Source organism: Erpetoichthys calabaricus, chromosome 8 (genome assembly GCF_900747795.2).
Source record: "Erpetoichthys calabaricus chromosome 8, fErpCal1.3, whole genome shotgun sequence".
In the NCBI taxonomy this organism is placed as follows: Eukaryota; Metazoa; Chordata; class Cladistia; order Polypteriformes; family Polypteridae; genus Erpetoichthys; species Erpetoichthys calabaricus.
In genome coordinates, this window is record NC_041401.2 from 123,216,133 (window position 1) to 123,233,846 (window position 17,714).

Below are 17,714 nucleotides of genomic sequence, written 5' to 3' on the forward strand. Positions count from 1 at the left end.
TCATGCTTGGGTCACAGATTTGCGCAGAAACACAGGAGGTTGTAGAGAGACAGGAACATTATTCAAACACTGCAAACAAACATTTGTCTCTTTTTCAAAAGTTTAAACTGTGCTCCATGCAAGACAGAGATGACAGTTCTGTCTCACAATTAAAAGAATGCAAACATATTTTCCTCTTCAAAGGAGTGCGCGTCAGGAGCAGAGTCTGTCAGAAAGACAGAGGAAAGCAAACAAATCAATAGGGCTGTTTGCTTTTAAGTATGCGAAGCACCGCCGGTACAAAGCTGTTGAAGGCGGCAGCTCACACCCCCTCCGTCAGGAGCAGAGAGAGACAGAGTTTGTTTTTCAATTAAAAATCAATACGTGCCCTTCGAGCTTTTAAGTATGCGAAGCACCGTGCAGCATGTCGTTTCAGGAAGCAGCTGCACAAAAGATAGCAACGTGAAGATAATCTTTCAGCATTTTTAGACGAGCGTCCTTATCGTCTAGGTGTGCGAACAGCCCCCCTGCTCAATCCCCCTACGTCAGGATCAGAGAAAGTCAGCTCAAGACAGACAGAAAAGTAAGCCGGGTAGCTTCTCAGCCATCTGCCAATAGCGTCCCTTGTATGAAATCAACTGGGCAAACCAACTGAGGAAGCATGTACCAGAAATTAAAAGACCCATTGTCCTCAGAAACCCGCGAAGCAGCGAAAAATCCGCGATATATATTTAAATATGCTTACATATAAAATCCGCGATGGAGTGAAGCCGCGAAAGGCGAAGCGCGATATAGCGAGGGATTACTGTATTGTAAATGTTAGCTTAGTTAATTCTTTTATGGTGGTGCACAATTAATGTAACTTACATATACTGTAGCTTGCTGCATGCTTACTATTTAACATATCATAGCAAATAAATGACAGCTGATTTATTCACTTACCAACTGACAATTGTTGTTTAAGACTAATTTTTATTTTTATTTTAATAAGGTTAAAATTGTATTTTGAGAATCTTTTCAACAATATGGGCACTATTTAGCTGCCTTTGGCAACATACACATCTCCCTTTTGGCATGTTCTGCTGTCTTCATTCCCATGGGCTGAAGTGTTGGCAGAATTCACCGAAAATAGTGAGCTGTAGTTTAAAAACAAAGTTTAAACAAGTTTTAAGATTTATACATAAATCTTTAATACACTTATACAAGTGTGAGGAAAAAAACACACTCAAATTTACTTTGTTCCAAAATTTTATTCCTCAATCCCCTACACACTCTGCTGCAAAGAATATGGTCGAGTTCTGTGAGAAGACAGGTCTCCACTTTTGCCTAAATCATCCACTCTAGTGGGTGGTGGTGGGGGGTTTCTAAGAAAATGGTGTCTGCATATCTGTACCACCAGCTACCCCTCAGATAGTGTTTTCAGCACAGATATGGTAACATTTTATTCTGGTAAAACATGTCCTAAAGCTAGAGACAGACATCAGACTAGAACTTCTGGCTAAAAATTTGTAAATTAAAAAATAACCCTGTTATTCATAATATGAGTTTCATAACCACTTTTACCATTTACTGTACACTTAATTTAAATAATTCTCTTTTATTCTCATTTTAACAGGTGACTGAATATATCAGTACATCCATCCATCCATCCATTTTCCAACCCGCTGAATCCGAACACAGGGTCACGGGGGTCTGCTGGAGCCAATCCCAGCCAACACAGGGCACAAGGCAGGAAACAATCCTGGGCAGGGTGCCAACCCACCGCAGTATATCAGTACACTTATATTTTATTCAAATAATCCACTGTTTATCCTGAAAAGCATTAAATTGAAATTTCTTTTATTATTCCTACATGCCTTTTTAGGTAAATTGTCCCAAGGCTGAAGAGAAAGATTTTCTGAATGATGAAGAAAGAACCAAAGAAAACAAGAAAACCTTCACAATCAAATGCAACAGTTTCAGGTCATACCGTCTGTTCCTATTTAAATGAAAATGGGCTCCACACTGGAAGATCCAGAAATACCCCACTTCTGAGAGACAGAGAGACCTACCACATAATGAACCACCCGAGTGGTTTCCGAGTGCAGTGAAACAGTGTGGGCTTTTTTTTTTACAGTGGCTGGAGTACCAATCCTGCCACTAACCCCCAAGTTTTCCCTGTAAATTGTAGGACCTGCCTTCAGGGCTGGATGCAGATTAACGTCATACCCAGGACAAAGCAATTGCAGGTTAAGGGCCTTGCTCAAGGGCCCAACAGAGTAGAGTCACTTCTGGCATTTATGGGATTTGGCACAGAGAGAGAAAAAAAAAGGCCAACTGGAGTTTGCTAAAGTAAACTGACAAGCCACGTTGATTCTAAGAAAATGTCCTTTTGACATACAAAAAAAAAATGAGAAAAAATAGAGCTTTTTGGTAAATCATATCAACTGCACATTCAAAGAAAACCAAAATAAAGCTTTCAAAGAATCAAATACCAACTGTATTGTCAAACTTTGCTAAGGCTCAGTAATGTTTTGTGGTTGCTTTGCTTCCTTTGGCACTTGATGCCCTGAATCTGTGCAGGACACAATGAAATCTGAAGACTATCAGAGCATTTATCGAGCAAAATGTAAAGCCAAGCACCTAAGGCTGTAAGTCACAGGTGTGGGTCCTCCAGCAGGATAAGGACCCAAAACATTTTTCAAAAAGTACCAAAGAATGGATGAGAACATTAGACCATTCTAAAGTACCCTGCATACAGTCATGATCTGAATCCTATTGAACAGTTTGCTAAAGAAGAGTGAATCCTCCAGTCTAAAACTGTAGAAATTCAAAGCTACAAAAAGAACTAGATTGCATTGACCATCTCCAAAGGCTGTTCTGCGAATGCTAGGTTAAGGGTATCAATATTTTTATCTATGCCATTTTCATTTGTTTCATTATTTAAAATACTAAGTTAGGTCATAAATCAAAAGCAAACTTTTTATTCTACTAAATGTGAAATAAAGAAAACAGACACTTTTATCAGTTTCAACTTGGTTCAGTGGAAATTGTTGTTTTTTTATCAAGCGGAATAGCATCAGTATTTTAGTTGGCCAAGATTAAAGTATTGCCATGAAGTCTGGAAAATGTCTTGTAAAATATTTACAATTACATAACTGTTGTTATAACAATTGTTAAACAGTCTAGATTTTTATTTACGTACTTTATTTATAATCATTCATTTTCAATTCTGATAATTAATTACAGTATTTGATACTGTATATTGCACCATAATAATAAGACTGTTTGGTCTCATCAGGGTTCAAATACATTATTCACTCTTAAAACTGAGCAGCAGTAAATGAAAATAACATTTATCAACAATTATCTGAATTGAACGATATGGAAAATTACTGTGATATTTTTTGTCATATCACCCCACCCCATTATATAAAATAAATTACACGATAGAAAACAGACATGCCCAAATCAAGTTTACAACAGGTAGATCCACTCACATCATCATTAGATGCAGCAACTAACCCCTGATTCTGTAGCTTCCCAAAGACTTACACTTGTTCTTGGTCTAATAAGGTTAGGGAGATAGATGCTGAAGTTTAAAATTTCTTCATCCTCTGTATAACATACTGCACTGAGCTCTGGGGCATGTTTAAAACCTTAAATTATTCTGCACCTTTCTCATTAATTGTGCTTCTCTGTTATCTTTCTTCTAAAAAGTCTGTAACATATTGTGAGACCCTATTTTGCGGAATTTCTCTTCAGAGAAAAATTTAAAGCATGAGTAATTTCACAGACAGGAAAAGTCCATTAAAACAGTGACATGTTGATCTAAACAAATTTGACTTTCACTTAGATGGTGTGTTGGGGGGTGGTCAACTTTTTACCACTATATATGTAGACTGAAAAAGTATTTAATACATTATGTTTCAATTGGTTTTATATAGTATTCAAAACTTTGTAGATCATTCAGCAAAATAATACTAACTTAACATAACGCTCAATAGCTCAGAAATTAAAATGTTAAATTGTATTGAGAGCTGAATTACTTTTCATGATACTCTAACTACAGAAAACCATATAACTGACTTACAAGTCACATACTGGCTGTAGTGGCCAAGTGACAAGTTACTTACACAACAATTTTGAGCCTGTTATACATACACAAGAACATTAGTTTTTTACATAGCAATTTTCACATTATTATATTCCTCTTATTAGCCGTAGTAAGTCTCGAAAACACAGAAGTTCATGACTGACTTTAATGCATCTGTATCAATGTCACTAGATAATGACATGTGACTGTTTGATTGTCATAACATGTAGGATGGCTCGACAAAACTGCTGTGCCAATCAGAACATTTTGTTATATACTATATCAATATTTTTTCTAATCTATTTCTCCAATAAAAGAAGGAGGGAGAGCTGGTGGGTAACACTGCAGCACTGGACATTAGTCTATCACAGGGCACCGAACCATGTACATACACCTACACTAGGCCAATATACAGTAAATCAAAGTGTTTGGAATGTCGAAGGAAAAGCTGAGTATCCAGAAAAAAAGAACAACACAGACAAAGAAAGAATGTGCAAACTCAATACATGCAGTGCCAGGCCACTGATTAAACCCAGAACAGTAGAAACATCAACCACTAACTGAAGTACTTCACTCTTCAAGTCTCATTGTACTTTATAATCTTTCAGGTTTTACCTTAAAAATTGGCTGAATGCTTTGTAGTTAGTCAAAGTGCGATAATCTTCGGCAGAGAAGGGATAGTCCACATCTTCTAATCCCCATTCCTCCATCAATTGGCTGGATGACTTGGGCTCCTAAGCCAGCAAAGGTAAACAGTAGTATCATATATCAGCAGGGGTGTATAAAGGACAGCTCAAGACCAGTTAGACTCAAAAATACTGTAAGAAATATGTGAACTGAGAAATTCATAGCATTGGTGACAGTCAATTAAGATTAGAACCATCTTTCTCACCCGCATCGTTGAATCATCATCATCCTCCTCATCTTCCTCTTTCTTTCTGCGCTTGGACAACTTCTCCTTCTTCTCTTTTGATTTCTTCCGTTTTCTCTTAATGGAAATGTAATCACTCCCTTCACTGTCTGATTTCTCTAGCAGTTCCTCATCACACTCAGACATCTCATCTTCACTATCTACCCCCTGTGAGCACAGACATAGGTGAAAAGACCTTTGGGTAGCATAATAATCAATTTAGCAGTTTTACCATCATATCGATAAGCCACATGTTATGCAAATAGGAAATAATGATATAAAACATGTACAATACAGGTAAGGTACAGAACACTAATTCCAGTTGTAAAGATCAACCACAACTCTGAAATGCATTAAGTGTGTTTGAGAAAATCATGCTATGTTAAGATACACCCTCAAAGTAATCAGAAAGAAATCCAGATATTGGTTGCAATCACCTTGTTTATAAAGACAGTGAAAAGATCAGCAGGATTCCTGTTCCCAAGATTTTTTTCACTACAGTGTAAGTGGATATTGTATCATGATTTGACTCTCATTTCTAATTTTTCTAAACAGTTCCTGGGGCTCTAAAATTAATCTATACATTATTTTAGGGTTTATTCGAAAAAGGGTCAAGATTATTTTTTGTGTTGATACATTTGTATTTAAGTTAGTCATTTTTTACATTTCTCAGTAGCTCCACCTTGTATGTTTAACAATCACTGCCATTTTGGGACTTTTTTTCTGGATGGTTGCTATGTTGTTATTGGATAAGGATAGCAAGGTATAAAGCTTTGTGTCACACACTTTCTGTTTGACCAAGTTTGGCTTCAACTAAAAATACAGCGTCCTTTGTATTTTTTCATTGAAAGGTTCTTTGGTTTTGAAATGTTTTCTGTCCCTGATTATTATTTTTATCTCTCACTTTGGCCCAGCTATGTGTATTATTCTGGCATTCGATCATCTTGCTCCATTCTATCACTGTGATTTTTTTCTTATATCCTGGACTTAGGTTATTAGATTCCTGCTCTCCAGATTACAACCTTTGCTTGCTTTCCTTAATTTCACTCCTGATTCCAATTGTAAGAACAACTGCTGCTCCTCACGATCGCCTCTATAGCTGTCAGTATTTCTTAACTCAAAATTTATCCTCTTGACCACCAGTAAGAGTACAACAGTCTGTAGGATAAAGTGGCATTACCCTCATTTTTGGCACTGCATGTTGAACCTTATCAGGGTTTTTTTGGCATTACATGTTGAAACTTAGCAGGGGAAGACACCCGGCATCAGAGTTAGACTTGGGTGCTACATTGAGTCTAGCCTCAGTTTATGTGTTCCTCCTGCTGGAGATAAAGGTTGACTTAACAACCAGCTCTCAGAAGACATATTTTTGCTAGCAATAAAGGAAGCTCAAAGTCTATAACCGCAGTACAGTCACAACAAGGTGCAACTGAACGAAGAACAATAATGACCTAGATAAAGAAAAATAAAATATGTTACTCATCCTTATCTTTCTCCAAAAGTAAAGGGGAATCATCAGTCCCAGTTGAAGGTCAAGCCTCCATCTCTTAAGATGGAAAAATGTGGACAAAATCTTAACAATCACTGTATACACCTTTGGTTCTGACACAAAACAGCTTGTAACCTAGTAGACAGCATAATGCCAGTGAATGTGTTACATTAGTATATGTTTTCTGGTGGTTGGCATATTGAAAATAATAACATGTCTTCTTATATTGGGCTTTTATAAGCGTCTCCTTCCAAATTTAATAGAAAGCTAAACTCAGAAGTGTAAGGTCCTTCCAAGTGACTCTCTGCTGCCAATGTCAGTTTTGCAGCACTTTTAAACTGTGTGACATAAACACACTCATAGACAAAGTGTGTGAGGAGAACAGACAGCATTGAAATACACTAAGAAACTAATAAAAGATTTACCCATATGGCTGGATAACAGACCAGAAATCTTGAAAAAGTATTTACAGTTTAAGTACTAGAAAAATACTGTCAAGGCTATATTGGTAGTTGAGTATTTACAGATTGCCGTGATGATTAATCAAATAACCTACTTAAAAAACTATACATTATAAGTTTATGAATATAAATATTTTACTTAATGTACAAGATTTACTAATTAAAATACCATATTCAATGCTTTCTACAGCCCTGCTTTAACTTCACAACTTCCCAAATATGGCTACTGCATGGACGAGTCTGGGCCAGAAGGGAAGATGGAGTTTCTACTGGAAATGGAGTGATATTTTGCAATATAAAAGTGTGAAGTTTAGCTTCCAGGTCCAACTTAAAATTATTTGTTTGTGACATATTATGAATGGGAGCAAGTCACCTTTAGCTTTTCACTGATTCAACTGCCTGTTTTCATATACAGTAAAAATTGACTGGCTTCATTCGCCAATCAATATACAAAATCACCTTTCAAAACTGCCTAAATCAGGGTTTCCCAATCTGCAGGCCGTGGGGGGATTATTATCGCAACAAAAATTAGAATCAATAATTGCCACAAATAAAATTTGGAATATACAGTGTATATTTAAAAAAATATATTATTATGGCATTTTATGTTCAGTCATATAGAAAATGTCAAACATGACCAATATATAGGAAGGGCATCTTCCTCATTATTTGTTGCTGTCATTCATAACATAGACCCTATTACACTGATGCTATTGCCTTTTTAGGTCACTCTCCCTTTGTGTCTACCCCCCATGAGTTTACTTCAGAGACTGATATTACATGAATATTTGGTTATTCAAACTTAATCAATGTGCTTGACTTGTGTTCGCCAACTCATTTCAGTTCTCTGGCTTCCAACAGGCAAATTTAAAGAGAAACAAATGGATGGATCCATAATCAATGAAAATAATGGTGAACCAAAAGAAACAGTCAAACAAAAACAAAATGTTAGAAGAAAATGCTTTAAAGAATTTTTAGTTATTAGATTTACACATACTGACACCGAGGAGGAGCAATCCTCCAGTTGTGTGCTATGTGCAGAGGTTTTAACAAACAAGACCTTGAAGTTGAACAAATTACACTGTCACATCAACACAGAAGAATTAAGGATATGGTGAAGAATAGGCATGAGAAGTTGGTAATGAGACTACAAGAGAGTCATTTACTTGCCCTCCAACTGGATGAATCAACAGATATTGCAAACATTTCAAATCTACTTGCCTTGTGATGTATGAACTAGGAATATCAGATTGAACTACTTGAATATAACATGACTTTATTTTAAAAAGTTCTTGTTTGAAGGCAAAGGTTGACATTCAATTGTCAAAAAACAAGTGTTTGTTTTACCCACACTCATTTTGCCATCATGTTACTCCAGACATGCTATGCATAGCTGCAGTATTTTACTGATTTGTTTTTACGCTTTACATCCATGATCTCCCTTTTCATAATTTTGAATGGTTAGCTTGTTACAGCCAGACCCCTTCACAATTTAGTGTTTTTTCCTGTCCCACTACTCTATACTTTGTTCTGCAAGTGTATTCAGAACAGTTTTTCTAAATGTTTCTCCGGTACTACGAGGAACGTTCAAAAAGGTTCCGCACTTTTTTTTAACTCAATTTATTAAGAATTTCAAAAACAAATTACATCACCTTTCTACATCGTCACCTTCATTTGCAATGCAATTTTCCCAGCGTAATACCAACAGATGCAATTTTTCCTCTGAGGATGTTGATGGAGAAGTTTAGAGAAGGCCAGAAGGAGTTGCATTGCATCTTTGGGGACCTGGAGAAAGCATATGACAGGGTGCCTCGAGAGGAGCTGTGGTATTGTATGAGGAAGTCGGGAGTGGCAGAGAAGTACATAAGAGTTGTACAGGATATGTACGAGGGAAGTGTGACTGTGGTGAGGTCTGCGCTAGGAGTGACGGACAGAAAGATATGGAAGAAGATGAGCAGCCAAAAGAAGAAGAACTACTTTACGCTACGCAACGCGTGCGCCTGGGGACGCTACTGCTAAGCAAGCAGTGTACTGTTTATACTTGGGCAGGTTGACAGACGAGATTAGACAGGAGTCCCCATGGACTATGATGTTTGCTGATGACATTGTGATCTGTAGCGATAGTAGGGAGCAGGTTGAGGAGACCCTGGAGAGGTGGAGATATGCTCTAGAGAGGAGAGGAATGAAGGTCAGTAGGAACAAGACAGAATACATGTGTGTAAATGAGAAGGAGGTCAGTGGAATGGTGAGGGGAGTAGAGTTGGCAAAGGTGGATGAGTTTAAATACTTGGGATCAACAGTACAGAGTAATGGGGATTGTGGAAGAGAGGTGAAAAAGAGAGTGCAGGTAGGGTGGAATGGGTGGAGAAGAGTGTCAGGAGTGATTTGTGACAGATGGATATCAGCAAGAGTGAAAGGGAAGGTCTACAGGACAAAAGTGAGACCAGCTATGTTATATGGGTTGGAGACGGTGGCACTGACCAGAAAACAGGAGACAGAGCTGGAGGTAGCAGAGTTAAAGATGCTAAGATTCACACTGGGTGTGACGAGGATGGATAGGATTAGAAATGAGTACATTAGAGGGTCAGCTCAAGTTGGATGGTTGGGAGACAAAGTCAGAGAGGCGAGATTGCATTGATTTGGACATGTGCACAGGAGAGATGCTGGGTATATTGGGAAAAGGATGCTAAGGATAGAGCAGCCAGGCAAGAGAAAAAGAGGAAGGCCTAAGAGAAGGTTTATGGATGTGGTGAGAGAGGACATGCAGGTGATGAGTGTAACAGATCAAGATGCAGAGGACAGAAAGATATGGAAGATGATCCACTGTGGCAACCCCTAATGGAAGCAGTCAAAAGAAGAAGAAGAAGTACCAACTTTTAAATGCCCAATTACTACTCCTCCTGTCTTCACTCTTTCCAACAAAAATATAAAAGTGTGGAAACTTTTTGAACATCTCTCGTAATTGTTTTGTACTCAGTTAAATATTATACATTTATATTGTTATAAATGCCTATTCTGTTTAAATGCCTAATTGTTTCACATTTTTTCCTAATATATATAAATATATATATACTGTATATCAGATGTTCAGGGAATGTACTGTACTGTAAGGCTTGCATAGCAATATGTATTGTATGTGAAATAAGCCTATTGGTTCATGCCTAGTAATGATATATGTTAATGTGGGGGGGGGGGTTATGGACAGCAAAAATGCACGTTGTTGGCAGCATTATTTAACACACTGGCAATTGGTAAAAAGATAGTCAAGATATGCACATTTTCTTTTTTGTAAATCTTTCACACAGGCATGCAACTGCTGTGGTTTTTTTCACACATTAATTGTTTAAAATGGAATAGACTTGTCAAAATGTGTAGGATTAAGTAATGATGAGGATGCACTACACTGGGTGAGCACAATAAGTTCTTTACACATGTAAAAGCAGTTGTGCCACAAGTAAAGTCTGTTCATTGCAGTACACATAGAGATGCTTTAGCTACAAAGAAAATGCCAGCAAAATTGAAAAATGTTTTAAACGAGGCTGATCTTGCAGTCGTTATATCAAGAGCCATCCCCTGAAGACACACTATTGTTATTATTTTATTTGATAAGAAGGATAGTGCTCATTGCCAGCTTCTTTTACACACTTAAGTTCAATGACTTTCAGAAGGCAAAGTACTCATGTGCCAAAACTCAAGAGCTGGAACTTGCATGTCACTTCAGTGATTTTGAGTGGCTGGTTAAGCATAGTTGTCTGATATCTTAAAAAGAAATTAAGGGAACACTTAAATCAGACATTGGATCTCAATGAATGAAATATTCAAGTGGAAAATCTTTACTAATACTATGTAATCCGTTGAGAATAAAATGATGTAACAACAGTCAATGTAAACCAAAATCACCAACCCACTGAGGGATTGATCAACATCATACTGAAAATCACAGTTAAAAATTGAAATCACAGGCTGATCCAACTTGCGTGAATTTCATCATGGCAACTCATAATTTGACTCAGTAGTGTGTATGGCCCCCTCATGCTTGTATGCACTCCCAACAATGTCTGGGCATGCTCCTGATGAGACAGCAGATGGTGTCCTTGGGATCTCCTCCCAGGCCTGGATTAGGGCATCAGTGAGCTCTTGGAGAGCCTGTGGCACTACTTGGAGGCGTCTTATGTACCAATACATGACGTCCCAAAAGTTCCTAATTGGATTCAGGTCTGGAGAACGGGTGGGCCAGCCAATGGTATCAATGCTTTCATCATCCAGGAACTGCCTACATACTCTGGCCACATGAGGCTGGGCATTGTCCTGACAAGAAGGAACCCAGGGAACACTGCACCAGCGTAAGGTTGGACAATGTCTCTGAGGATTTCATCCCCGTACCTAACAGCAGTCAGGGTACCAATGCCTAGTATGTGGAGGTCTGTGTGACCCTCCAAGGATATGCCTCCCCAGACCATTACTGACCCACCGCTGAAATGGTCATGCTGGACGATGTTGCAGGAAGCATAATGTTCACCACAGTGTCTCCAGACTCTTTCATGTTTGTCACATGTGCTCAGTGTGGACCTGCTTTCATCTTTGAAGAAAACAGGGCACCAGTGGCAGAGTTGCTAACTGTGGTATTCTCTGGCGAACGCCAATTGAGCTGCACAGTGATGGTCTGTGACATCAGGCCCTCGTGCCACCCTCATGGCGTCTGTTTCTGACAGTTTGGTCAGAAACATGCACACCAGTAGCCAGCTGGAGGTCATTTTGTAGGGCTTTGGCAGTGTTCTTTCTGTTCCTCCTCGCACAAAGGATACTGTTCCTGCTGCCGAATTGATGCTCTTCTATGGCCCTGTCCAGCTCTCCTCGTGTAACAGCATGTCTCCTGGTATCTCCTCCATTCTCTTGAGACTGTGCTGGGAGACACAGCAAACCTTCTTGCGATGGCACGTATGTATATGCCATCCTGGAGGTGCTGGACTACCTGTGCATCCTGAATCAGCTGTAGGTACCACCTCATGCTACTGGGACCCAAGCAAAATGGAAAACTAGAGAAGAATCAGTCAGGAAGAATAAGGAGAGAGCAATTGTCTATGGCCACCACCTGCAAAATGTTTTTTGGGGGTTGTCTTCTTGTTGCCTCTCGAGTGCACCTGTTGTTTGCACCAAAGCAGATAAAGTTGATTCACAATCACTTATGCTTCCTAACTGGACAGATTGATAAGCTTGAAGCTTAACTGACTTGGTGTTAGACTGGCATGATTAAGTGTTTCCTTAATTTTTTTTCAGTAGTGTATATTTATTCAGTGGATTCAGAAAGGTTTGAGACCCCTTCAATTTTGATATGTTGCAGACTTGTGCTAAAGTCATTTAAATTCATTTTTCCCCACATCAAAAAACACTCGGTATCCGAGAATGACAACACTAAAACAGAATTGTAGAAATTTTTGCAAATTTATTAAAAACAAAATACTGAAATGTCACATTAACAGCAGTATTCTGCCTCTTTACTCCGTACTTAGTTAAAGCACCGCTGGAAGTGATTACAGCTTGGAATCTTCTTGGACTTCATGCAACAAGCTTTGCACACATCAGTTTAGGTATTTTCTGCCATTCTTCTCTGCAGATCCTCTCAAGCTCTGTCATACTGGATTTCTAACAGACATGTTTGATTGGGTTCAAGTCCGGGCTCTGAGTGGACAACTCAAGGACATTCCCAGAGATGTTCCTAAGCCACTTCTGTGTTGTCTTTGCTCTGTACTTAGGGTTATTGTCCTGATGGAAGATGGACATTTGGCCCGGTCTGAGGTCCAGAGCACTCTGGAGCAGGTTTTTATTAAAGATATCTCTTCGCTTTGTTCAGCTTTCCCTTGACCCTGTCTAGTCTCTCACTCCCTGCCGCTGAAAAACAACCTCACAGAATGATCCTGCTACCACCCTGCTTCAATACTGAAATAGAATTGCAGAGGTGATGAGTGTTGTCTGGTTTCCTTCAGACATTACACTAATCAAGGTTTCATCAGACTACTGAATCTTGTTTCTTACAGTCTAAGAGTCTTTTAGGTACCTTTTTGCAAACTATAAACAGGCTTCCATGTTTCTTCTCTCTAGCCACTCTATCGTAAAGCCCAGATCAATGGATTGTTGCAATGACGGTTGTTGTCTGGGGACGTTTCTCCCATCACCACACAGGCTCTATGGAGCTCAGGTAGAGTACCCATCAGGTTCTTAGTAACCTCTCTCACCATGGCCATTCTTCCATATCTACTTAGTTTGTCCACCTCTAGGAACAGGTGTGGTGGTTCCATACTGGTTCCATTTAATAATTATGATGGCAGTTTTGCTCTTTGGAACCTTCAATACTGCAGGAATTTTTTGTAGCCTTCCCCAGATCACTACCTCAACACAATCCTATCTCTAAGCTCTACAAGCAGTTCCTTCAACCTTATGGCTTGATTTTAGCTCTGATATACATATGTCAACTGTGGGACCTTATATAGAAAGGCATGAATTTTTCTAACCATGAACAATCTGATGAATTCACTACAGGTAGACTCCAAACAAGGTGCAGAAACATCTCAGTTATGATCAATAGAATGGGATGGACCTGAGTCTGAATACTTGTGTGCATGTGATATTTCAGTTTTTTATTATTAAATTTGCAAAATTTCTAAAATCCTCTTTTTGTTTTGTCTTCTGGGGTACTGAATGTGTTTTGATGAGGGAGAAAATAATTTAAATGATTTTAGCACAAGGCTGCAAAATGTGAAAAAAAGTGAAGGGGTCTGAAAAATTTCTGAATCCAATGTGTGTGTATGTAGTTATATATGAAGTTAACGTAGGGCTGCGGGGAGGCATGGTAGTGTAGTGGTAATGCTGCTGTCTCGCAACAAGGAGGCTGGGGTTCATGTCCCAGGTCCTCCTTGTAATGATATTGCATGTTCTCTCTGTATCTGCATGGGTTTCCTCCAACAGTCCAAAGAAATGTAGGTTAGATGGATTGATAATGCTAAATTGGCCCTGGTGTATGTGTTTGGGTGTTTGCCCTGCAAATGCAATGGCGCCTAGTCCAGGGATTGTTTTTGTATTGTGCCCTATGCTGGCCAGGATAGGCTCCAGCTTCCCTGCAACCCTGTTCATGAAGAAGCAGGTTTGGAAGTTGGATGGATGAATGGATGTTGGTGCCGTTTCAGTGTGTGTTTGCAAAGGAAGAAAAGTAAACAAAGTTAGAGGTTATTTGGACGCTGAAAAGGAAAGGTTAAAGACAAAACATTCCAGCTGTATGGTCTTCATAAGGTGTGCAACTGAAAAGGTAAATACAGGTACCATATATAGAAAGGAAAGGAAGGAACAAAGCCAGGGCAGATGAAAGGAGAAAAGGTTAGAGTAGGTGTGAAAATGTTGCCTCTGAGGAGAACATGAAGGAAGAGATTTAAAAAGTTAGTCGGTCTTTGAGACCTGAAGAAATATTTGATCCCAGGGTGAGAATGGGCTTAGGTTCTTCTGTTTTTCTTTGAAAAGTATCTTTGAAGCCCTGTGAAAGAAAACAAACAAAGAGATCAGTGTGGCTATGATCAAGGGACGTGAAGTGTTCTATAATAGGCTTTTTAAGGTCTTTGATTTTAACAGCTCAAACATTCTCCCTGAAATGGCCAGTTAGCCATCTCCCTGTTTCACCTATGTAGATAGCTGGACACTTCCTACAAGAAATGCAGTAAATAAGAATTTTAGACTGGTAAGATGCCAATTGTTAATACAAGATGGCTGGCAGACTGTTTTAAGGAGCACGTTCTAAAACCTATCTAGGCACCTTCTTCACCTTCACCCATGTATGTAATGCTGTGAGAAAACCAGTGAAACTGGTTTTGAGTCATCTGCTGGCAGTGCTGTAGGTCACAGAAGTCAAATAATACAAGTTGGGGAAGTAAGAGAGAGGCTGCGATTGTTTTCTCATTGTTTGGCTAGAATGGGTGTGTAATTTTAAATCTATTTAAGTTTGCCGTATCTTTTAAATTAGCAGAATGAAGCACAAATAGTAAAAAACACCTAGAGTCAGTAGACATTATAGTAGCCAATATAATAAGTTGAAAAAACCATTGGGTAGATTAGGTAGCAGATTCCAACTATGCACAGTCACTAGATGTCTTCTTTTTAGATGCTGCTGTATAACCTTTGTGCTGTGATGATTGCTCAAGGAGGTAGACTGTAATCAAGGATTACTTGAAACACTCTTAGTCCTGAATAATAGTTTGGACAAGAATTAATAAGAGGAAACATAACTCATAATCTTCTGTCCTTTCATAACCAAAAGACTGAAAGAAACCATGTTATCTCACATTTATAGTGTGTTCTGTGTTGTTTATTTTCTGGGGTTTGTATATGAATTGTAGTGGAAAACCTTTGTTACATTTTTAGTCTGCTAAACTTTTGTGTAAGTGTTCTAAGTATGTTGAGTTCATTCATGTATGTAGTCCCTCCAGCTAGCCCCTGACCTTGGAATGAATCATCATGTATCTCTCTCTATGTAACCTAATACAGGATGATCTAATGACCCACACATGGATCTTCTGTAATAGATTAACATATTATCAGTTATATGTTCATAATTATGCTTTTATATATCCATCCATTTTCTAACCCGCTGAATCCAAACACAGGGTCACGGGGGTCTGCTGGAGCCAATCCCAGCCAACACAGGGCACAAGGCAGGAACCAATCCCGGGCAGGGTGCCAACCTCCCGCAGGCTTTTATATATTAATATGCAATAAATTCAATCAAAGGACTGTCAGCACACCAATGATTGCTATACCAGAAGCAAGGGGTGGGTTGCAGACATCTTTGTTAAATACATTTCTTATATTTATACATTGCTGGAGTCTGAAGAACTTTTTTTGTATGAGAAATGATGTAGAACCGGAACCAAGATTTTTTTTTTCTCTATCAGTTTGTACACATCTATCTTCTATATTTGTATGTTATGAATAAAATGTACTATTTAGTTTACTACAATGAGCAAGCTTGGGTTATTTTTGGAAGAATAGTCTAGTACTAAGTCTGAACCATAAAAGAAGGTATTTCACGTGACATTTACAAATTTAGGAACTATTTTCGCCAAATCTTTGAAATTTATCTCTTCCTTCAACATAACTCTATCAGCCCTGCATATTAAATTTGGTACACCTGAGTAGAATGTGAATGATTATGACTTTAGCAGGAGAAGGAGCATTTCAGATACATTAGAACATTACAACAGGCTATTCAGCTAAAAAATCCATCTTATTCAACTAAACTGTCCAAAATAATATCAATCAATCAAGATATGAAGGTCCCTAAAATCCTACTCTCCACCACACTACTTCGGAATTTATTTCCTATGTCTATGGTTCTTTGCGTGAAGAAAAACGTTCTAATATGTGTTTTGTCTGCCCTTAACAAATGTCCCCATGCTCTCGTTGCAGAATTTAAAGTAAAATTTGGGATAAACTGTACTAATTCCTTTCATAATTTTAAACATTTCAGTCATGTCATATTTACTTAAACGGAAAAGGTTTAGCTCTTTCAATCTCTTTCATACTTCACACCTCTTAGTCCCAAAATTAGCCTAGTCACTCCCTCCTCTGGACTTTGTCTAGTGATGCTATGTCTTTCTTGTAACATGAAGACCAAAACTGTGCACAGTTCTCCAGGTGAGACCCCATTAGTGTGTTGCATAGTCTTGTAGAGGCACCAGTTTCAATAAATAAATCCATGTGGGCTTCTTTGCATTTTTTGTGTTGGGCTGAGTTTGCTCCCCAAGCTGCTGCCCTTTTGAAAATATGTTAATGGTTGCTGTCTTGCATTATGTGGACTTGGACTTACATATGTGCTGTGATTGTTTGCACTGTGTTCTTCTATGTCCAGAAATAATTTGTAGGCAGTTTGTAATGACCCTGCAGGTGAATTTTAATGTTTCTGGGGTTTTTACTCTTAATCTCTACAGTGAAGTTTTTAATATTATATAAAAAAACAATACAGAGCCTTGTCATTTTTTACCACCGATGCTGATGTCTAAACACATCTTAGTGAAAGAAGGCTTGTATAGAGAATTTTGTCACCTACAGTAATGAAAAATCAGGTAATTGATTCTACTAGGTGCTGAGACACATGATTGTGGAAACCAAGCAACGGATTGGGGGTAAGGGGTCCTTGGGCTCGACTCATTGTTCTGAACCAACCTACCTATAATGAGGGAACCACAAAAAACTAGTACAGTAAATATTGCCAAAGCTTAGGGATAGCTGAGACTTGAATAACCACTACATATAAACAGCAAGCAGTCCATGAGCAGAAAGCGAGAGCAGGGAGGCGGGGAATGGAGAGCCATAAAACAACATATAAGATTATGAGTAGGGCTGGGTATTGGCACTGAAGTTCCAATTCAATTCGATTTGTTACTCACATTGCAAACATTTTCCACCATAGCTGTACATCGTAAAAAAAAAAGTAATCTTTATTGCACTTGCCAACGCACAAAAGAAACAGTGCACTGGAGATACTAGAAAGGTTTTTGGAAAAATGTCCAGCATCTCAGCAGCTGTGCAGAATAGTAAAGGCAGTGAGGTTGCTGTTGGTATGACTGGCATGCAGCATGCTTGTCTGTCATTTTTAATGTAATGACATGTGATTGTCATATAGGAATCATCTGCCCTGGATGTCCATCATCACAAGTTAGGGCTGTTCTCTCTGCTGACCCGAGAGATGTGGAGATACTTTGCTCATGATCTACATAAAGCCCACCTACAATAACTTAACACATTAACTTCGTATATAGT

At 38.6% G+C, this 17,714-nt stretch overlaps 1 protein-coding gene across 4 annotated transcripts in view; it reads right to left on the reverse strand.

The window, feature by feature from the left end:
• Window positions 1-17,714, reverse strand: part of chd5 (chromodomain helicase DNA binding protein 5) — a 92,368-nt gene that overhangs the window by 42,936 nt on the left and 31,718 nt on the right. For all 4 annotated transcript variants that reach the window (XM_028807411.2, XM_028807410.2, XM_028807414.2 and 1 more), the window contains exons 3-4: window positions 4,947-5,132; window positions 4,670-4,788 (exon numbers count right to left, since the gene is read on the reverse strand). In XM_028807411.2, coding sequence (XP_028663244.1) covers window positions 4,670-4,788; window positions 4,947-5,132 — 305 coding nt within the window. The remainder of the gene's footprint in view (window positions 1-4,669; window positions 4,789-4,946; window positions 5,133-17,714) is intronic.